A 23,135-nucleotide genomic window follows, 5' to 3' on the forward strand; every position below is an offset into this window, starting at 1 on the left:
AAACTTTGTGTCTATAAGAGCCATCCCCTGCATCATGGCAAGGTCCTACAATAATGTGTTGCACAAAGAGCACATTGCAGTCACCTATAATCCCAGTATTTTCCCATGAAAGTCTGGCATGATGGGAGCAGGAACCCGTCCTCAACCTGTTCTGACTGTTTTATAACCTTGGGAGTCATCCAGGAGCATCTCATCCTTTGTGCCAGCACTCTCCATCACCTCCATATGGCCCCGTGACACTTTGCTGCAGGGTGCTGTGGAACAGCACATCCCCATGCCACTTTTGACCCCAGCCTGGGAAGCAGCAGGGGCTGAGGAAGTGCTGTGGCTTTTCCTGGTAACCACAGCCCACTGGCACCTCCAGTTCAAGTTACTGAACCTCTGTCAGGCCCTAAAAGTCACAATGACAGCTCTCACTGGCTGCACCTCCTGGAGGATTTGTTTCTCTCAAGGGCACAGCAGCCCCCAAGCCCACTCCTCCACGGAATCGTGACTGGCAGGAGCCCCACACCCTCCTTGCTGTGTGACTCAGCCCCTCCAGCCCCCACAGAGGTTTTGTTCTCCTTGAAAGCTGGAGTGCTGCTGGGTGAGCCCTCCCCCAGCAGCACTGTGCACAAGCACAGCTGGCCCTGGGGAAGCAGCTTCACCCTCACTTGCAGGGACAGAGACCTGCTTGGGAGCTTGCCAGTACTCCCTGCATGGGTGCATGGCCCTGCTCCACATCCTCCTGCTGCCCACAGAGGCTGGGAGCAGCTGGGGAAAGGGAGAGACAGCAGGTGCCCATGGTGAGATGCTTCTCCTTCTTCCCTGGGCTCTTCCTGGCCTAGGGAGCCTCTGTTGCCATGGGCTGTGGGAGCCACCTTCATCTGGGCTGTCAGGGCAGGACAAAGATGGGCTGCCCAGAAGAGCTACAGGGGATGCAGAATGCTCATCCCCTCTTGCTCCCAGGGAATTTTGGGAAACATCTGTCTTGTTCTTTATGGTTAAAGAAGTTTGTGGCCACCAGGCTGAGAAAGTGGATGGCCAGTCAGGGATGGGTACAAATAGGAAGCTGGGTGAGAACAGGGTCGAGACTTCTAGGTAGGAAGGAAGGGAGAGCATTTCTCACTGGTGGATGTGCCAGTGCCATAGGAAAGGAGCTTCAGGGTGGGAAGCAGAGGCTCTTATTGCAGGCATGGGAAACCCCTGAGCCAGGCACAGCAGAGCCCTGAGCTAACAATGCCTTTGGTCAAGTCAGAGTAAAGGGCTGGACAGTGGGTGCCTCCTGCATTCCCAGGGGCCTGATCTTGCTTCACAGAAACTCTGTGTGGGGAGGAGCTGCCAACAGAGAATCTCTACCTTTCTACCCATATGCTAGGTTGTATAGCTGTCACACAGGCAGGGCAGGCTAGATTTTGTTTGGAGGAGACATCACAGGATATGCCTGCATGAAGGGATGTAATGGATTATACAGACTTCTGCATCTTTCTCTGCCCACCTGACTCTGTTGTTTCGTGTTTCTGTCATGAATGGGGTCACCCTTCACTTGGAGCTCCCTGAGGACTTGGGAAGAGCAGGCAGATGCTGCCTCAAGATGATGGGGCTGGACAGTAGGATTGGGTCAGTCCTGTCCTCCTGGCACCCTTCAGCTGAGCCCAGGTCACCTGCTTACCTGGTGGGACACACAGGAGTGTGCCTTGTGCCCTGGGTAGGGATTTCCTTCTGTGTGGGCATGTGAGACAGGCAAAGGCATATTGGTATTTACCATACAGACCCCATCCTTGTTTTTGCAGGCACAGGCAGGACATGAGCTTTCTAGGAAGCAGCATTTCTAGTGAGTAAAGCTCTGTGAAGCTCCAATTGCCTTCCCTGGGCACAAGAAGAACCTCTACCCTGTCACCTCTAAGCACCATCTCAGCCACCAGATTAGAAAATCAACACAGATTTGTTGAGGAAGGCCAGGTCAGTGTCCATCCAGGTGCTATCACTGTTAACAAGGCCCCCAGCACTGGGGGGTATGAGGGGGTGCCACCACCCCATTTTCCCCAGAAGGTGCTGAAAAGCCCAGGCTTCTTGCCTGGTAGCAGGATCAAAGCCTGATGGATACATGAGATAACTTCTAGCAAAGGGAACAGCAAGAGGGATCATGCCAGGCTTGGAGAGCATGGATACTCTTCTGAGAGCCCTGAGAGCACATGTCCTTCTGTAACAAACAAAACACACCCACCAGGCCACTGCCACATACTGCCAGTGACCCTCTTGGCAGTGGCAAGCCACAAAACATTAGGAGCTTCTTTTTTGTTGTTGTTTTTAATTTGCCTGGTGACAAAACAATTGGGAATAATTTGTCTCTGAAAAACAAAGTCCATGTTCTTTTAGCAGTTTTTTTGTTCAGGGCTTGTATGAATTGACAGTGCAGAGGCTTCTGAAAAATGTGACCTTGAATGGACAGAAGCCCAGCTTTTTATGTCAGAGCTCAGCTGAGGCACTCGGAGCAGACCAAGCACAACTGAGTGAGGCTGAAGGTGACTTAGAAAGAAGGTGACTCTTGCTTTGCTAATTCTCTTAATCTGCTCCAATTAGTTGCTGTAGCCAAATTGGTAGGTGTGATTGGTTGGTGCATTTTGGAAGGCATAGCGAGGATCAAAAGATCCTAATGTGCCTATTTTGAGCAGCTTAGAGATATCTGGTAGACTGCAGAATTAGGAGGATTTGTCAAGATGAAGGGAAATTTTCTCCTGATAGAAGGGTTCTGATTGGTCTGGCTGCATTAAAGGAGCCAAAGCCTGAGAAGTATTCCTTTTAAAAGCTTCCCTTTTGCACCTGTTTTGGAGTGTGCATGAAGTGTGCAGACCAAAATCTCCCTGGAAGGCAATTCCCAAAGAGCTGTGTGAAGTTTCACAAGGCTGAGCAAAGCAGGGCTGAGCCCTTCCTTTGGATGAAATCTGATGAGTGCAGGGAGCAGCCCCACCCCATAGTGGGGGAAGGTGCATCGTAGTGACGCGGGGTTAGGAGGCTGCTTTTGGACCAGGTGCTGCAGGGAAAACATCAGATTCTCAGCTTACAACTAATTCTGGCCCAGGAAGAAACCGCAGGGCAAGGTCAGGCATTTCCTTGCGTTGGTGGGTGAGCAGGGGAAGGGAGCTCTGCATGGGTCTGCAAAACCATGTCAGACTAACCTGCCATGGGTTGCACACCAAACTCCCTCTTGGCAGTACAGACCGGCTCAGAAGAGTGAGCTCCTGTCTCTCCCAGGCACTGTTCAATGGCCAGCTCAGGCAAAACAGCAAGGTAACAGCTTACTCCTTGCTGCAAAGAAATTATGATCTGCAGAAAGAGACCTTTGTAAGCCCCAAACCTCACATTCTGCTGTGGCAGTCTGCTTTACCAGCCCAGCCAGAGGTGGGAGATAAAGACACCTTACAGCATCTCTGAAAGGAGCTCCTGCTTGGGCTGCCTTCCAGACATGGAGGGCTGACTGCAAGGAGTTGCTTCAATGGCCAAATTCTAATGAACCCACTTGAAGCTTGCTAGAAAATGAAAATTTGTTTTCTAGACCCCCTGTTGCTTTGTGTTTCACACAAAATCAGGACAAAAGCTATCAGTTTTTGCAGATGTAAATGGACTGTCAGGTACAGGCTGACAGACAGCCAGGACCCAGGTCATTGCCCATTTGAGCATGGTTGCTCTGCTTTTACAGTTAATGAAAAGGTTTAGGTATTTTTTCAGACAGGATAGGACCATCATGAGCTATGTCTTTGTTCTACAGACTCCTGCACAGCCTTTTCATTGAAGTAGCTCTTTGCTCCTCATATACTGTCTTCCATGATCCTCCGCCTTCCAAGAGAATGATAGTGGTATTTCAAGGGGGGAGAAGAAACTGAGGAAGAAGAGTTCTGATTTGTTCAGAACTGCAGAAGAAATGACAATGACAGTGCTGCTGGAAATAAAACATGTAAGTTTGTTTCTAGCCCCTAACATGGAGCATGAAGTTCAAGTACTGAACCAATTTTCCATGTGGCTAGGGAATGGGAGAGGGAGCAGGAGCTGAGGAGCTGTGCATATGGGCTGGCATGACAACCATGCCTCAATGAAAGCACCTGTCAACCTGGGCTGATGCTGCATCTTTTTATTTTATTTTTGTTTTGCTTCATAAAGCAAATGCAGAGCAAGTGATAGAAAGAAGAGAAAGGGTGGCTTGAAAACAAAACAAAACAAAAACCACAAAAAAACTAAGAGGGGAGAAGCAGCTGCTGGAGTATAAGTGGAAAGTGAGCTGCCACAAGAAGGAAGTTCATAGATGCCAAGCCCGCACTAATTCTTAATAAAATACAATACTGAAAATAGGATCTGAGAGTCTCCAAAATACAATATCTTAAGGGATCGGCAATAATACAAAATAAGTTTCATTATGTACAAACGAGTTCTGCTCTTGATCTCTGTACAACGGTGGGAGTGGGAGGCGTGGGGACACGCTCGGTGAAGTGTTGGGCTGCAGGAGGGTGTGCTTGGACCCGGCAGTGGTTCTTTGTGCTGGGGCGGAGGATGGGAGTGCAGTGGTATCCGGTGACCAGCGCGTCCCATGGGGAGAGCAGAGCAATGCTGAAGGCTTTCCTCTTCATCACCCCACTGGCCACGCATGCATGATTGCAGGCAGCTGTGTCCAAATTTTCCTAAATCACTTGGAGGGGCAAAACCAATTTTCAATAGGGAGAAAAGAAGGATGTGAGGGCCCTTCCCTGAGTCCTTGAGCAAGAGCCATCCCATCCTTCCTCTACAGGGAGCCTTCTCCACTCCCAGTCTGGGGGAAGAGGAGAGGCTGGGGCAGTGCAGAGTGAGTCCAGGATGCTTGATGAGAAACAAGCAGAAGAGGAGCCTGCTGTGAGACCTGGCAGAGTGACGGGGACTTCCGTGTTACACATGGGCCAACCTGCCACATCCCAGATCTCCGACACTCGTGTCCCACATTGTCCTTCCATCAAATGGCAGCTGAGGGCATGGAGTGAGGAGACACTTCTGCCTTTTTGCAGGACTTTTGCTGGAGAGGAAGAAAGTTCAGAAATGGGTGTCTGGGTGCTGAAGAGGATGGCATAGGCTCGAGATGATGTCACTTCAACACCAAACTTGGCAAGTCTGGCCTGAGAGGTGGTATGGCAAGAGTTTGCCATCTTTGCTGTCACCATTTAGAAAGAAGAGGTCTAAAACTGTCCTTGGTGACCCTGGCCAATTCCAACATACCACCTCTTACCTGACAGATGTAGCTCTCTGCAGAAATGCCAGTATGTCCTCAGTGGCTTTCACATCATTATTGTGCACACAGAGGATGTGAGGGGAATGATGGCTAATCTGACAGCCCTCCAGTAGGTTGTAGAGCTCTCCTTGGTGGTTCCTAGGAAGACATCACTAGGCATGAAGCAGAATCAGGGATGGAGAGCTGGGTTATGGGAATGTGTTTTTCTCATTCACTCTCAGAGGGGGAGGCCTGCAGAATGGAAAGTGAGAAGACCACTGACCTGGTTAGCACTGCACTGTAGGGCCCAAGCTGGGAACAGAAAGAAAAATACCACCCCTGCCAAAACAGGGGTGCTAAGGGTGGGGCAAAGTGGGTTGTGAGGGAAAGTTATTCTGTCTTTCAAAGCTCTGGTTACCAGAAGCTGCTGGCTAATTTTTATGGTGATTTATCTGTCTGGGATCTCTCTCCCCCACTCCGTTTGTGTGCAGATCTTTGCAGATAGTTGGTGTTGAAGTTATGTAGGCATGTCCATCAAGAGAAAACTAGAGCAAGGAAGAACTAGGTTTTCTCTCAATGGAAGCAGAAATATACTAACATATAGAGGGCAAGGAACGAGCTCAAATTCTCCAGAGCCATCTCTCCAGCACCAATATCACCCACTCCTAAAACCCTCAGGCAGGACAGCAAATCCAGCACTTTCTCTCTCCTTCAGGTGCATCTGATGTAGCCAAGGGGTACACATGTGGGGACAGTCCCCTTGGTCTGGAGGCTTTGGGGAGTGAGCTGAATAGTTTGTGGGCTTCCCCTGATCTCCCTCCTCTCCAAGGTGAGCCCACATCCATAGGGCAGTGCTCATTTTAGCAGGAGGTAAGGCCAGAGAAGAGGGAGTCTCAGGGCTTGCTGGTTCTGGCAGTCCTAGGACTCCCCTCAGAGAGATCAGCACTAATGGAGATGATGGGGAAGGGGAGGCGCTGAACCCAAGGCCAGTTTAGGAGTGTCTAAATGCAGTGTCCTCTCCTGCCAAGTCCCCTCAGTTGGTGAGGAGGGAATCCTGCAATCAGACAGATGAGGCCTTGAGGTCCAGCAGCTGCTACAAGAATTCAGTTGTCTCACTGGAGCTTGTCTCCCTGAGGAAAAGAAAAGACAAGGCATCAGTCAAGGTTCATTGTAGCCTCCTATGCAAATTCACCTGTGTGCCCAGGATGAACTCTTTCCCCAGGGCACTAAATGGAACCCAGACCTGGGACCACGTGAGTCATCCAGCCCTCCACATCCCTATGCAAGTGGGACACTGCTTTATGGACAAACTTTTGCTCTAGAAAATAAACTTGTTCTTATGCTCCCTGGCAGCACTGGCCTCCTCCAGCCACTGCTCTTGGCTGACTGCCTGTCCCGGGCAGCTCAGCTGTCGGTAGCTTACAGCAGAGGGGACAGACATGCCTGCTGCTTTGCCCCCAGACGCCACACTGTGTTTTGGGCTCAGAAGGAGGCCCCACCTGCTTACCTCTCATGGAATTGCTCTTTGAGGTGGCTGAGAGTTGGGTCAGTTCGGTTCTGGTCAGGACCCCCCTGGGTTTTGCTCAAATATTTAGCTGTTTCATGTGTCCTGGCCAGATGAGGTGTTCCCTCCTCAGACTGCCTTTTTTTGGCCTCCCACCCCTCAGGATGGTCCACGGTTAGAAAGGAGCTATAGCTCTCTTCTAAGGAGCCAGCACCCTCATCATAGAAAAGGAGGCTCCGTGACTGAACTGGAAAAAAAAGAGAGCATTGGTTAACAATGAGGCCAAGGTCTCTTGCAATGGGTGTGGGTCATGATGGTGCTTTCAGCACATGTTCACCCAGCTTTGTCCATGTGTAACTGTGCAGGATCCCCTCTTCTCCCCAGCTTCATGAAGCAAATGCTCCCCTGGACACACAGTCTCTTCAGAAGACAACCAGTCTGCCCTGGGACTTTTCCCTCATGTTCCTTCCTTTGACACTTGACATGTTTTGGTACAATGGTTAGCACAGGATGACAACAGGCCCAACAAGGAGCTGTTATGGAGTTTGTATCACCTAAAGGAGTCTTCCCTTGCCACAGCCCCAGCATGTGAGGTAGGCACAGAGGTGAGGATGCTATGCCTGACTAGGGAGTGTTGAGAGAAGAGCTGGACAGGGTTTGACAAGTTGAAATGGAGGAACGTTAGACTCACTCTTACTAGTTGTGTAAATGTCTGGTGCTGGTGTTGCTTTCACTGTCTGTGATGCTGAAGAGAATTCAGGGAGACAGGGCATCAGGGATCCCAGGATCAGAACAAAGCAGAGTGCCAGCACCTAGAAAGGAGATCAGCACAGAGTCAGTGCCATTAGCCATGAAGAAACACTCCCCCCACAGCACAACCACATGAGGCTGTGTAAGAAGATCTGGTCAGATTGACAACTGGATACCTGTGGTCCCCTAGACGGGGAACGGGCTTGCTGTGCTAATCTCTGTTGCAAATTCGAGAAGGGAAGTCAGAAACTTCCTCTTATTGATTTATTTGGAGTATTCCTGGTTCAGTTGTGAGAACTTGCCTGTCCTATTGAGGAGAGATAGTGGAAGGCATAGCTGAGAAACAAGCTGAAAAAAAGGGAGACTCTGAAAAGAAGGGACAAACTCTGCCTTGACCAAAGGGAATCTAACCATTGGCTTAGCAGGAGCTGCTGTGGGCTGTAAAGAAAACAAGCCCACTGGGAGAAATCTGTGAGGTATTACACACAGAGCAAAGTGAAGCTACTACTCATGCAAGGACAGAAATGACAGCAGAACTGCAGTTGCCTCATACCTGATAGTAAAGATGCAGAATTATAGGAAAGGGTTAAATTTACGCTTGACATGTAGATATGCAGGACCATGTGTCAGTGCCTTCTGCTATCAGGCAGACAAGTCAGAGCTACTAGGCACTGATAACAGGAGAAAGGTACGTGAAATCTCCCCTGAAATCCCCTCAGGTAGGTCTGGAGCTCTCTGGAAATTCTGCTGTAAAGCTTCAGAGTGAAATGCCAGTGCTGATCATAAGGGACTCTATAGAGCTTAGGGAACTGGCAGTACAGAGCAAGAAGACACACATGGGAATTGGTACAGAGCCAAATTATTGAACACGCATGCACTATGCATGGTCTGCAACTACCTCCTGCCAGCTCAGTGCTCAAACTGAGCAGCCAAAGAGGCGATGCATCTGTTGGTGATTTCTACTACCTATGTATAAACTTGCAAATTTGTCCTGGGTGGATGCCTGTGGGGACTGCCTGCAATTGCTTGACTGCTTTTCAGAAGTCACCTATTTTGGAATACCTGTGCCTAAGTAATGCACAGAAGCTGGTACATCAAGGTAATTTTGACCACCATTGGATTCCAGGAGATGTGGAAGAAGAAATCATAACATGGGGATACTACGTTACATAAAGAGGGATTTTAATTGTCCAGACTCTTCATGGCTGGTTTTAAAGTAAGACATTAAATGAAGGCAGCATAGATAGTGTCTAAGCATGCCATATCAGGCACATGAAGAATTTAGAATCCTTATTTGACAAAAACAGAGGAAAAAATAAATTCTGAATGGATATTTGCTTGGAATTATCACAGCCAAACACAACTTGGAGGAAAGGGAGCCAGCCCTGTAAAGTCTGTTCTTTCCTTCTAAAATAAAACAGGCTTCTTGGGCTGAGAAAGAGCAGCATACTTAACATCTTGCTTTAACATGGCTTTCAGCTGGGGTTTTGCAAAACAGCACTGTTTTTACTGTTTTGTTTCAGGTTAACTCTGATGCTCTGATTCACTTCTAGTTCAAACTCTACAACACTTCATAACAGAAACTCTTGGCTTGATTCTGAGTAACATTTACGTCACAGATTTTGACCATCTCATTATCTGACCTCTTAAAACTGAGAGAAATTAAGATAGAGAAAACTAATACAAAACCATTTGGAAAGGTGGAGGCAAAATTGATAAAAAAAAAAAAAAAAGACATACTGAGAGTGTATTTATCAAAGGGTTCGCTGTCAAACTGTGAGGAAGTAGCAGATGGAGTAGCAGAGAGATCTGTTACAGATCTGGCAAGATTCATCCTTTTTAAGCTTGACTTAAATGATGGACTGTATCAAACTGCAGATGGGAGAGACTCTACAAGCAGACTGGCTTTTGGTCAGTATTCAAATTTGGAATGATCTTGACCATGGGAAGAAGTGGTCCAAGAAAACAGTGGGAAGATCTATACAGAGAAATGTATAGATTTCTCACCTACTGAGAGCTCTGAGGTGGCAGGAGTGATTAACAGGGGAAATACACCAGTGGCTAAATGTTTCAGCTGTTCTGCAGAAGAGGCTCTGGGAGTTAAACTGATGCATAAAATGAGTCCAGGTCAGTGTCACTTTGTGAAGGGCAAATCTCAGCCCAAGCATTATGAACAGGCTTTCTGGATAGATTTGTACTGGCCTTCAGGTGGAACACTATGCCCAGCTTTGGGCCTATACTTCCAAGAAGATGCAGGACCATTGGAGAAAGTATGGAAGATAGCTCTGGGAACAAGCAGTCATTCAGTAACTGAGCTTTGAGGGGAGACTGAAGAAATTATGGTGAATTAGCAAACCAGACTAAGGGGGGTTGCTCAAAACCAAGAGTTTTCTGTACATTCATATGTACAATGCAGCTGCACAAAGGGAGAATGAACAGATCTTGCTTAGAGTGGGCAGAAGAAGTTCTAATAGGCTGAAGCTGCTGCAAGGAAGATTGAGATGAGATAGTAAGAAAGCTTTATCTGAGAAAGATAACATTGCACTGGAAGGTTTGCCTGAGGAGGCTGAGGACTGCTCACTCCTGGAGGCCTTCAAGAAGTGGCAGTACAAATATCCCCCAGCAACAACACAGGGCTAAAGAAGAAGGGTAGCCTGCTCTACTCCCATGTTGCAAGACACAATGATTCTACATACCTGTCATAATAAGGAATGCTGTATTTAAAATGGAAAATAAGGACTCAGAGGCTTATGAAAGGAACTGGTCAAAGATAGGAAAGCAAATTACAAATTCTTGAAATGCTTCAAAGCCAGGAAGTCAGAGAGAGTGGATGTGTGGGCTGGGATGCCTGCAACAAAGGGAGCAGCAAGGAGACATAAGACATTGTTGGGAAGCTAAATTAGATATTATATCAGCCTGTAGCACAGGGGATGTCTGAGAAGCATCTCTTCTAGACTTGTTTATTCCAGGTAGTATCACTGAAGAACTGCTGGAGCCAGGGGTGCTCTGATGAGCTGCTGCATTGAGGAGCAATGAGTCACTGGGCTCAGCTGGGTCACACCCAAAAATGTGGAAAGAACTTGGGAATGAAGACAGAGAGCAGGGAGAAAAAAGACAGTCATTAAAATCTGGTCTGACATGGGGGCAGCAAAGAGTAGCAAAAGGTTGAGCATTTTGAAAGGAGGAAGTGCGTGAAATTACAGTGCAGAGGATCTGGAACCAAGGAAACTCATTGAACCAGGACCAAAAATCAATCCTTCAGGACATTTTGAGGGTGCTGAGAAAGTGGGGCAAGTACCTCACCATCTGTTTGCATTTTGTGACTGCTAACAGTATAGAAGTGATGACCAGATATAGATAACTATCTCTGACAAATTTGTCACAAGCAGCTACTATGGCAATCCTGCAAAGACATCGAAGGGGTGAAGATCAGATTTTTACTATGGATTAGAAACTTGTCCCCGGAAAAAAAAAAAAAGAAAAAAAGAAGAAACAAACAAACAAACAAACAAACAAAAACCCCCAAAAAAAAGAAAAAAAAAAGAAAAGAAGAATAAGCAATTGGCTCTATTTATGGCTACACACTGGCACGGCCTAAAACTCCTCAATGAAGCCAGTGTTTATTAACCATGATCCTCCACTATTAGGCAAACAGGGATTACCAAAACAACAGACAACCCCTAATTATTATGGTTAGTCAAAAGGACAAAGAGAATTCCAGCTGGATTTAACAAAGCCTATGTGCAGGCATAGCAAGAACAGATGTCATTTCTTGCTGATAAACACAAGGTAATGCCCACTGGGATGAATACTTGGAGTGTTCATCTGCCCTGCTGAGTTAAACATTAAGCATTACTAGCTCAGCAAAAGAAAACTCTGCCTATTATGATGGAAACTCATTGAAGATTTTTGCTGAATGGCTAAAAGCTAATGAAAAGCAAACAAAGTGGGTTTTTTTCCCCAAAGAAGAAGGCAGTGAAAATGCAGGAATTATTCTAATGTTGTTGCATGAACAACTGATGTACGTATGACACAGGGCCCAGCTCTGGTGACTATAACACAAAAGGAAAGAGCAGATGTAATTGACAACAGAGCTGGGCAGCAGGGAAGAGGGCAGAGACAGGCAATCAGCAAAGCTGTCTGGAGAAGCATGGCCAATAAGGAAGATGGAAATGAAGCTTATACCATTAGACAGGTCCCAGTCTGCGTGGAAGCCATTTTATAAGGTCTGGAGACTTTCCCAGCTACCAGAGCCTGAAGCTTCTGTAACTGCTGGAGCAGAGTCCTGTGATAGGAAACAATGCATATCAAAACTTAATAAGGAGGTAGAAGCCAGTAGGCAAGCCAAGAATACCACTACCCGCTTCATATTGTACCTTGATTTTCCTTTCTTGTGAAAACAAGCATCTCCCCTTTCCTGTGTATTGCTTAAGCTCTCTGACCAAATAGGCTTGGGAAACAAGGAACAAAAAAGGGTCTTATCAGTGGGTCCACCACCACCTTCACTGCACTTACTCGCTATCAGGAATGACCCATTCCTTTAGGACTCCTGGGTGCCTGAAAGCCCAGTCAGTCAATTCCCAGAGCAGTGGAGAGCCAGCGTACCATGAAAACCAAGCTCTGGCATGGAGGCTGAACTTTGTAGACAGGTCAAACCTTTAGCACAGGCTTGCCTGTTCCACTTCACTCAGAGACACATACTCTGAAGCTCGACCTGTGTGCCCCAAACTGTGGTGGAGAGAGAAATAAGAAACAGTTTGTGATTCCCTTGAGCTTCTTCAGTCTTGGCAAATTCTGCAGAGGGATGTAGGCAAAGCCAAATCTTGAGTTCAGCAATTAATTCATTCTCTGACTGCCCTGGCTGAAACACATGCTAAGGTCTCTGCCCCATTTAACTGTTCATGGGCATCTGCACACATAATACAAAACAGTGGTAGGTGTTAACAAGAGCTGCTGAACCCTTCACTGAGCTGGTGAAGGAATCTGGGATGAGGGAGACTACAGAGCGCACAGCTCCCAAGAGCTGCATACTATTTAAATGGAGACTATTGCTGACTTTCCCTCTGGGAGCACTGACTGTTCTGCACAAATATATTTGAGCTTTCATAAAATGCCAGGTCCTGGAACCAGGAGATCGCAGGAGAATCCTGGCTTTATCCCTTTCCAAATTGTGTTTTGGTCCCTGTACATGTGGAGAGAAGCACAGAGTGTCCCACTGGCAGTGCTCAAAAACCAAACCCAATTAGAAAGAATACAATGTGTATTTTAGGGGGAAAAAAAAATCTCTTGGCTTTTAGGCCAGTCTCCTGATTTTTCAGGGTGGGGCTCACTTTTTCAGCAGCAGGGCTGCCCACATTCCCAGAGAGGCTGGGGGCAGGATGTACCCCATGCACGAGAGCAGCTGAGCAGCTGTATCTCTGGCAGAGAGGAGACCTCTGGCTCTCACACACCTCAGCCAGACCATGCCTGGCAACCCCCAGTGACAGGCCTGGAAGCCGATGTCACTGCACTCGAGCAGTGGAGCCTCCAGGAGTATGCCATAGCTGTCATGGCAGCAGAGGAGTGCATGAGGAACTGGCTCTCTGGCTGTGCTTCTCCCCTTCAATTCAGGCTGATATAACTGGAGCTACAGAGACAAGCATCCCCTGCAGTTTACCCTGCCCTTGCTCACGCCTGTTGTGCCCAGTAAGAGGGGACAGAGCTGGGCTCTCCTCTAGCTCCACCTGTCCATCCCCACTGCAGGGTGGAAGTCTTCATTATTTGCTTCAAAGGAAGCAAATTCCCCTGGTGACTGGTTGGCCAGCTCTGCATATTAAAAGCACAAGTGCTCACCAGAGTTTTGAGTGAGGAAACCTAGAGCCTTGGCTGAGAGAACTTTGGGGCTGTGGGAGCATGCTTGCTCCTTTCAGGTGAGCAGCAGCAGCAGATGAGACAGAGATTCTTTGGGCTTGCTTTGCCCAAAAGAGGCTGAGAAAGGGCTGGAACACCACATGTGCAAAGAACTGCTCTGGATTTGGTGGGAGTTGGGATCTCTACTTTTATTAGAAGAATGTATGCTTTCCGTGTATTCACCCAGTCTGTTCAGCTTTCTCAAGAGAAACCTGAAACAGCCACAATATGCCCAGGGCTTTGTACTTCTCTGAAGAGCCCCAAAGCAGAAATAGTGGGTCTGAGAGGCTGGTGTGAGGGGCCTCCTTAATGCCTCTGCCCTGGAAAGAGACAGAGCCCTGGAGGGGAATGGAGAAGGCAGCATGAGCCCAAGGATTGCAGGGAGGACAAAGGGATACGGGAAACATGCCTTCCCTCCCTCCCCTCGCTGCAGAGTGTCCTGGCGTCCCAACACAAACATTCCAGGCTTGCTAACCAAACCCAGCTGCCTCACTGCTGTCACGGGCTGAAAACCAGCACCTCACCAAGCTGCACTCGTCCAGGAGCTGGCGGAGCCTGCTTCTCTCTTCTTGTCCCCCTGCTCCAGCGCTCCTGACTTCCCTTCCTACCCACCCTGCCCTACCCACAGAGGGTCAAGCCTAGCTTCTCTTACCTGTTTGCATTTTCTAAGGTCTCCACTTTTTTCCAGAGTTCATTGTTTTCTGTTGTGTATGTCTCTACCCTGTGGGAATAAAACCCATAGCCAGTTAGTCACAAAGGCCAGAGAGATTAAGACAATGCAGTCCTTGCTTTTCATGGGGTACGGAGGCTCAGTGGCCTAATCCATTGCCTGCAGAGATGGTCCTGAAATCAAACGTTACTTGGCCCACCTGATTGCAGGCAGCCCCAATGGAGCAGGGATGAGACTGCAGGTGGACAGTTACATATGACAGTTCCCAGGTCAGGGTCTTCTGAGGGCTGGGAGAGACAGGAGCACCTGTTTACAGGCAGGTCAAGTCAGGACAGACTCAAAGTTATGTAGACATCTCCATCACTTCCAAACTCCTCTAAGAAGCATGAAAAAGGAGGAGGGGGACAAAGTCAAACCCCTCCCTGAGAACCTGCCCTGGGCTCTGCACCCTGGCTGTGAAATCCAGGCCGTTCTGTGCAAACGCTGGGTGAGCTCCGACTGCAGGCACTGGAGGGCAGCAGAGAACCTGCAGGCTCCTTCCCACGGCTGCAGAAGGGAAAGCGGTTGGGCTGCAAGCTGCAGCTGGGACATAGGAAGGGGAGTGCCTTCCAGGTCGGGAGAAAGGTAAGCCAGAGACACAGCCTGATCTGCTGGAGGTTTGCAGCACAGCCTTTGAACCAGGCGTTCTGTGCAAAAACTGGACTTCCAGCAAGAATGTCGAACTGAATGGGGAAGGGCCCAAGTACAGACTTTGACAAACCAGTTTTTAGTAAGCCAAGCTGACCAAAGACATGTTCTATTTAAAAAATTCACTGAATGCTGCTTTTGGTTCACATTTAAACCTGGCATTGTTTGAAAGCCATCTGTCAAAGCAATGCTCTAGCGTAACAAACTGCTGAGTACATACAGGCACCACAGCCACATCTGGGGAGGAGGCCCCAGCACCAAACGCCCTGGACCTGCCCCTTGAGTGAGGTCAGCCAACTCCCCAGCCCTGGCTTGAAGATCTCCATATGGGACACTAGCAGGAGGTGATGTGATACCTGGACATACCCGTGCACACTGAGATGCCTTGAATCATCTGCTTTAATTGAGCATTTCTGTGCAACTAGAGAAGATAAACAGCATCAGGGAGAAGAGTTAATTAAAGTTGGATTTGGGTGTTGTTTTTTTCCATTTGCTAATCTCAGATGGTGTTAGTAACTGGGAAGAAGATGGTAATTATACAGGAACATGAATTTGTGCTTGGATGCCAGCATTCTTCTTTGCCTGGGAATGCACATGAGGGGTTGCTAGTACAGGAGTTACTTTCTACCCAGTAAGTGTCATGTGACATCACCTTAAGCTTATGCCTGTCATGCATAGGAGAAAAACAAAGCTAATGCAGAGAGTGGAAGTGGGGGAGAGTGGGGAATAACTGTAATGCAAGGCTTTTCTTGCTGACAAGTGTCTGTGTGTCCACCTTCAAGGGAAGAGAGGGGGAAAAAGCCATGATCAGCGCCCTCAGACAGCTTCCCACTTAGGGGACAGACAAAATAGAAACAATTTCTAGTGGGGAAACCCAAAATCTCACCTTGTTGGCAGCCAAAATGACCTGTGTTTTGCACGGGACCAGCCAAATGAAGCAGTTGGAAACACAAAATTTCTTGACCAATCTTTATCCCACAAGAGGATTTCTAGGAAGGAGGAGAGTAGGGGCAGGATTCCAAACCAAACTCCTGGGCAGCCATCCTTGCAAGGAATTCTATTTTTTGAGCAATTCAGAGACAAAACACTAGAAAGGGGGACTGTGCATGGACAGGATTCCCTTTTTCAAATTAAGACTGAGAAGAAGAAACTTACTTTTTCTCTAGACATTCCACATACTCTTTCTTCTTCCTGCGGCTCTCCTGAGCAGAGATCTGTGATGGGGGCAGAGGGGAGTCAGTATCATAAGCCTCTGGACATTTCTTTGTGGCTCATGCATCTTGTCTGTTTCCTGCACACACAGCATCCTAAAGGCAAATGTGGATTTGCCTTCCAGCCTGCCATTCCTGCTGATCTCCAGGGCAAAACTAGGGGGGATGGATGCTGTAGGTATGCAGCCTTCCTTGGCATGTAGCCTGCAACCATTTGTTGCATTATACCCTCACTTCTGAGAGCATCTTTAAGATTTGTTCCACTCCTCTGACTCACATGGGTCTGTGCTGTGGCCATTCAGGCTGATTCTGCCCCAGGCCACTTCTGAGTCACAGGGTGATTGGTTCAGTCTCCCATTTCTCCCACAGGATGCTTTCTAATCCCAGCCTAAAGTCTCACAGCCTCTGCCTGGCTAGTGAACATTCTGCATCCCCCGTCCTGCACCGTGCAATGGTTTTGGTTTCCCTGTTCTTGCAACAAGGCCTGGCCAGACCAGCTTGTCTGATCTGTGGACCCTCTCCCACGCCACACACTCCGAGGAGCTGGGCTGGGAGCCACACTTCCCAGGTATGGCTGTATGCAGAGCACGCAAGCAGAGATGCCCCATGGCACCATTTTTGTGGGTTGGGAGGCTCTTTGTGGGTACTGGTGTACCAAAGGCACAATCCCACCTTTTCTGAGCTGCAGTGCAGCTGGGGAGGTGAGGGATACTATAGCACTGGTCAGCTGAGGATGCTGTGGAATCATGGGAACTGCATGATTATGTTTTTTGCAGTCACCTTGTTCTTGATTTTCCTTCTGACCCTCTTCAGTGCTTTCTCCTCTGCTTTGGTGAGGGGCAGCTTGGTAGGAATGGGGTAACCCTCTGCAATCAGGGTGCGCTTCTCCTCTTCAGTCAAGAGCAGTGGGCCAGAGGTTCCTTGTAACTTCTGAAACACACAGACAGCATCCATCAGGGTCAGCAAGTTCTACCCCAGTGATCCTCCTTAAAGCCTTGCAGAGTAGCCAGAGGCTGTACACATCAGAATAGAATGCACTGCTGACCACTGACACTGAAGAGGTGCAGGGCAGTGCTCCTTCCTACTCTCAACTTGATCCTGGGGGCACAGCTCAGCAACTCCTTTCCTCTTTTACTTGGGAGAGCATCTCTTCCTTCACAGTGAGGCTGGTTACACACTTGCACTGCAGGACCCTGCCAACAAACTTCTGGGCAAGAAGTTAAAATTGGTCTGGTTATGGGAATTCTCTCATTAGCCTTCTCAGAAAGTCCTCTTAGTGCATAGGCCACTTCCCAAAGTATGGATGAAAGACAGCACCTGCTAAAACAAGGTAGCTGCTGGTAGATATGTGATATTCATTGTGCCTCTCCTCACTCCTGTGAGTACTTCTTGTCCCCATATCCTTGTGCTAAGACATCACATGGCCTTGACAGAGCATTTCAGCTTAGAGACCTTACCAAGGGCAGGAACCTCCACATAAGCCTCGGAAATCCTACAAACCCCTCTGAGCAGCAAGAAGCCCTGTGTCCCAGCCCTGTTGCCTCCTTACATGCGGTGCTGTGAGGAGAGGCGAGGAGGAGATGGCAGTAGAAGAACGAGCAGCAGGCCGGGCTGGGCTGGAGGGAGGCAGGGACCGAGGGCTCTGAGATCCGTCACTGTCACTGCCATGGCTGCTGGGTGGAGTTGGAGGCATCTGCACCAGGTCATCTACTGAGGAATAAGAAGACCAAGTCAATGGCTCTCATGTCAGCCTGTTGGTACAGACATAGGGCCCTGCCATAACACAGGGCTGAAAGGAGAGGGTGATGAGTTTCACAAGATGGGGTGAGTCTGAGAAAAAGGCCTGACTGAGCTCTGCAAAGACAGAGGTTAGACTGACCTCAAATGTGCTAAACTAGGAACTGCAGAGGAGCTGGCAGGGCTTTGCCAAGGGAAGGTATTTACAAAACAATAAGATACTCCGGTGTCAACCAAAATGAAGTAAAAAGCCCATGATGTTTTGCTGTATAGCCTGTTCACAAGTACAGGAAACCCTGTGAGAGAAAAGCTCTTCCAAAAGCACTGCAGGGCTCACACGCTTGCCAGCACACTTGATCCAACGGGGCTCCAGTCGCTCAGTTGTTTTCCAAGCACTTGAAAACTGTCCCCACTTTGTTCTGGAGAGCCCTAGGGGCCTTAATGGAGGTGGGAATATGCCTAAGGAATGTCTCTCTGCGGCAGTGGGAGTTCCCATAATGCTTTCATTTGTGCATCGGCAGATTTTCAGATGCTTGGGTTTCTTTCAAATTAAACTGGATCCTGAATTTCCTGACTTTCAGATGGTTATTTTTGGATAGCTCTACAGTCTCTCTGAGGATTTTAAAGGCACTCTTGCATATTTCCAACTCTGAAGTAGCCTGTTTTGCCTGGGAGTCCCTGTTCGAACAATTTTGTGTGTGGCTCCTGATGCAGACACTGATCTGAGCTAGAACAGGGCAGTGCCCACTCCTCTATTGTTCTCTACCCCAATGCTACCTTATATGCACGGCTCTGCCTTTAGGTGTTGTCTTTCCACTCTGTATAATAACAACCTACAGCTGAGTAATATGGTTGATCAGGAAAGTCTATCTTCTTACCTGTAGGTACATTTAGAAACTGGTTCACCTCTTTGGGTTCAGCTTTGATCACAGGTGCTGGAGTCATTTCTATAGGAATCTGTGGAAGAGAAGCAGAAAGAGGTTGGCAACTGCCACCTCCCCTGCCCAGAAGGCTCCCACCAGTTCTGTCCATAGCCACTGCTCTCCTGTCCTGCCCCGTCTCACAGCTCTGCCCCAAAGGAGCCTCTCACCATGGAGGAAACCAAGAGTTCAAACATAAGCCCCTCAAGCCTCAGTTGCTGGGCACAGAGAGTGCAAACACATTTATAGAGGAAGTGGCACTGACAGATGGATGTGCTGCCAAGCAATGCACCGAGCTGAGTACCTCCAAAAGGGAGATGACGTTTATTCTAGGCAATTCTTCCTGTGATAGACCCAGACAGTGTAATTTAAACCAACCCCTGCGTTACCATGGGAAGTCCCTCTTTGATCTGCCTTCATTATAAATGGGAGTATAGAGGTTGTACAGAAACAGAACAACCCCACTGGCCCATTCATGTGATTTTCACCAGGACCACTGGGCAACTGTTTCCAGTCAGAGGGGACTGAGAGCTGAATAAAGAGATTTACTCCCATCTGCATTATGCTGCCCTCAGCCTCCTGGCTTGCCAGCCCTCAGCCCACCATAGGGTGGAGTTTTCACACTAAACAGACACATTGCAAACTGCTCCAGACTGTAAACACAGCTGAGAGAGCACCATGGTATGGCTGCTGAGCATACACAGCAGAGATTGGAGGGCACAGCAAGTTCAAGCTGTGTAAATAATAGAGGAAGTTTGTGCACAGTTTTGGCTGGAAGAACCCATTTGTTTTGGATGGTTGTTTAAATGGGAAGATGTTCAACATGAGTGAAACAAGGAAGTGAACCCCAGAGATGCTCTATTGTTATCTACTGAGCTGCTACACGATAGGCAAGGTCTGTGTGAGACTGGTCAGACCTTCTCATCCAACACAGCTGGACTCAAGGCCAGCTGAACTAAGCCATCAACTTACACCCACATACCAGTGGCATCAGTGAACATCCTTCAGACAAACAGACTTCTTAAGAACCCAGATATGACCAAAAGAGTTGGCCCCTTGTTACACAGAAATAATAAATCCTGCTGCTTCATAGAAAAAAGCAAGCAGGACCTGGAGTGGTACCAACATTTCCAGTGAGCAGCTACAAAGTGTGAGAGGCCATGTGACAAGTACAAAGGCATGAAAAAGACAGTGGCAGAGCAAGGGTCTATATGCAGGAATAGTGGGGTCACTGACATCTGATTGACATTGTTCTCTGAAAAATGAAAGTAAGCCAAGAATGCCTACAGAAACTCTGGTAAATCGGAGGGGACAGATCTCCAGTAGGTGCAAGCTTAAAGCTTTTGGCTTTTGTGCCAAGGAAACATGCTTATATTTAATCAAGACTGTAAAGACTCCTGTGCTGCCATTTCAAGAGGAGAATGACAAATAATGCAGGATCTGGGCTTTGTAACACCTTCTCCTTTCTGTTCAGTAGCTAAATCACCTTGCAGGACCCTGCAGTCACATGGCTGGGTGCATCACCAGGGGTGCTGCTGTGTGAGAGCCCAGGTTCCTGACAGATTTTAGATGGGCTCACCTCCTCGGGGAGTGGCAGTCTCTGCAGAGGGTTGAGGTTCAGCACTGGTATGGAGCTGGCAGGTAGCTGGGACTCAGGCAGGTCTAGAGGCAGGTTCTGTTCCTGTTTCACCATGATGGAGCAGAGCTTGGGCCCCAGTGACCACACTCCATTCTCCAGCTCTGAAACATGCACAACATGAGAGTCAAACTCCGGCAAGAACAGGGCAAGGAAAAAAAAGCCATGCAGACAGCTTCCTCTGACTGAGGAATCTGCCTTTCCAAGTTTAGCACTGTCACCACACAGCATGTGCAGGCCCACAACACACAGTACAAAAGGGAATGAACCCAGTGTGTGCCCCCCAGTGTGTGGGGAGCAGACAAGACAGGGATAGAGGAATTGTGTCTCTGTTGTGCTCTGATTGTACAACCCAGCCTCTGGAGGACAGCTGCAGGGTTTCTTCCCCAGTAATGTCTAGGTCTCATCCTCTGGAGCTTATTTATATTTAGGGCTCAGTGAGAGGAGGATGCTGGGCTGTTGCTCCTTAGGCAGCATGGTCTAAGAGAGCTGCCAGGTGTGTTACCAAGAATAGCACCATCTCTGTGCTGGAGAGCTAGTGAGAGAGCAAGCATGATTACAGTGAAAGGCTGACAGTGCGGCTTTGGCCTCCTGATGATGTTGTGCCAAGTTCCAGGGCTTTGCTGCATGACAGAAGAGGAGGAAGGTCCATTTCCATGGAAGGAAGCCCACTGCAGCATCTGCTCGTGAGGCTGCTTCTACAGCTGCTCCTCTCAGTCTCACCTCTGAGTCTCTCTTCTCTACCCTGGGTTGCTCAGGGGACTCCTGTCCATAGCTGTACCCTGCTGCCATTGCTGGCATGGATAAGAAGGAGCAGTGAGGGAAAGAAAGTATCTGAAGAGAACTGAATGAAACTGTGGGACCATGCTCCCCTTGCCTCCTGCCTGCTCTGTCCCATGCACATGTGTAGTGTGAGCCTGGCTTGCCAATGGAAGTAGAGATCGCAGATAAACTGCAGATGGGAAAAGGACTGCTAGGCAGGAGAGCTGCCTGGGTTCTGCTCTAAAGTTTCAGTCTTTGCTTTTCAAATACTTCAACCTGCCAAAAGGCTACTCCTAGCTGGCCTGCAGCCTGCACCTTCCTTCCTAGTCCTCATCCCTTCCCTTCCCTTTCCCTTTTTCTCTGACAAGCAAAAATACATTTGGCTTGACACAGGACAGATTATTGCTAAGCATGTCACCAGAGAGGGCTCCAGTTGCCTCCACAAGGCCACAGTGTGACTCATTCTCTAACCACTCTGCACTGTGCTCTGCAGGCAGCACTCTCAGTCAGGCCCAGGGATGTTGCCTAGCTGTCTGCTGCCCAGAGCTGTTCTGCAGAGCAGGCCTCAGTCCAGAAGATGTCCTGGTAAGAGCAGAGAGGAAGAAAGGTCTTTCTCTGCTCCAGAAAAGCCTGCACAAAGAAGAGTACAAACAAGCAGCTGTTCACATGGGAGCTGCCATCTGATCTAACTTAAAGGTACATTAACATTGTCTTTGCCCTACTCAGCCTCTGTTGTCTTCAGGAGAGCCAGGGCAGAATCCTGCCTCTGGCCTATGCTTGGACAGAGTGGTGTTAAAGCCCAGACAAGAATTATATATGATAACACTGTGTTGGCATTGCCAATGGAATATATTGCTTTCCTGTCTTTGGTCTAGCACCTTATTTCTGCCTAGACAGGTCTCTCTAGCAGATGTTCATTCCTTCCAGCTGCCTCTGAAACTGGACATCTTCAAGCACAGACACCGCTCCTGTGGCTGCTGCATGTGTCTCAGCTGCATGTGCTGCTCTCAGTGCTGCTGGACTGCTTTCTAGAGCTTCCCACCATGCAGCAGGGCTAATGTCATCAGGCAGCATCTCAGGCAGGGTGCACTGCACAGCTGAGACAACACAGAGCCTACTGAGCAGCCACAGAGCGGATTGTGTTTTCTCTGTCCTGCTAAGGACACTGAACCCACAGCTGGTAGTAAAGTCCTAGTTACCCTGGTATGCACACAAACCCCTTCTGATGGAAGGAGGCAAGATGTCACATAGCCACAAATGTTTGTGTCCAGAAAATTTGGACTCACTTCTGCCTTTCAAAGAAATAAGGGACCTTGAGAGATCTTTCAGTCTATCCCACTGCTCTAGGCAAGTTCAACTAAACCTGTGTCAGTCCTGACAGATGACTCACTTGAACCTACCCCTTTGAATAATGCTGAAGAGTTCACAGCTTCCCCCATTTCAATTCTTCTATGGTTTTGCTATGCCCACTGTGGGAACATTTTGCCTACTGAGTACTGTGAAGTTCCTTAATGTCATTTGAAGCCTTTTCCTCCTCATCTTTTCTGTTGTAAAGATCTGCATTTCTTTTTTCTCAGATGTGTGGGGTATCCTCTGTCTGTGAGGGCTGCTGCTGAAGCAAGTTACCAGACAAGGGAGAGCAGACCACCAAGGGCTCTCCCCAGTCAGCCTGGACTCAGTGAGAGAGCAGCCCCCAGTGCTGTCAGTCCAGACAGGCCAAGGAGCAGACACCCAAATAAGTATGTGCCGTCCTCCCATTTCCTGTCTACATTCTGACCCTGCTCTCTTTCCCACCCTCGGAGATTTATCTGGGGAGTGATTGGGTTACAGAATCAGAGACAAACAAGCCATCAGGGGGTCAATGAGGGATGGAGGAGTAGGCATCTTGTGTGAACATGTCTAGGTTCTGCTGCCTGAGAGGATGTTTCAGAGGTAACACTGCAGATTTCACTGTATGTTGGTGGATGAGGCATGCCAAGATGCTCATCTCTGCTCTTGATACTCTGTACCTATTGGGAAGAAATATGGCTGAGAGATATCTGTAGCTGCCCAGGGTTGAGGAGGTGAGGCAAAGAGCAATGAGAAAGCAGGACCTGTACAGGAAGGCAGGCACTAACCCGAGTGTGGTCCACTGCCCACTGCTCTGCACAACCCTGGCTC

At 48.5% G+C, this 23,135-nt stretch overlaps 1 protein-coding gene across 3 annotated transcripts in view; it reads right to left on the minus strand.

Moving 5' to 3' along the window:
* Positions 1-4,093: 4,093 nt before the first annotated feature.
* The window catches only part of CREB3L1 (cAMP responsive element binding protein 3 like 1), a 45,689-nt gene continuing 26,647 nt past the window's right edge, over positions 4,094-23,135 (minus strand). The window contains exons 3-12 of one of the 3 annotated variants that reach the window (XM_063398481.1): positions 20,157-20,317; positions 18,536-18,614; positions 17,470-17,627; positions 16,701-16,850; positions 15,865-15,923; positions 14,005-14,073; positions 11,649-11,748; positions 7,405-7,525; positions 6,717-6,960; positions 4,094-6,339 (exon numbers count right to left, since the gene is read on the minus strand). In XM_063398481.1, coding sequence (XP_063254551.1) covers positions 6,303-6,339; positions 6,717-6,960; positions 7,405-7,525; positions 11,649-11,748; positions 14,005-14,073; positions 15,865-15,923; positions 16,701-16,850; positions 17,470-17,627; positions 18,536-18,614; positions 20,157-20,317 — 1,178 coding nt within the window. In that variant the 3' untranslated portion in view covers positions 4,094-6,302. Of the gene's footprint in view, positions 6,340-6,716; positions 6,961-7,404; positions 7,526-11,648; positions 11,749-14,004; positions 14,074-15,864; positions 15,924-16,700; positions 16,851-17,469; positions 17,631-18,535; positions 18,615-20,156; positions 20,318-23,135 lie in introns of all 3 variants that reach the window. The other 2 variants (XM_063398482.1, XM_063398480.1) reach the window with 2 other exon arrangements.

Source organism: Prinia subflava, chromosome 5, assembly GCF_021018805.1.
Source record: "Prinia subflava isolate CZ2003 ecotype Zambia chromosome 5, Cam_Psub_1.2, whole genome shotgun sequence".
NCBI lineage: Eukaryota > Metazoa > Chordata > Aves > Passeriformes > Cisticolidae > Prinia > Prinia subflava.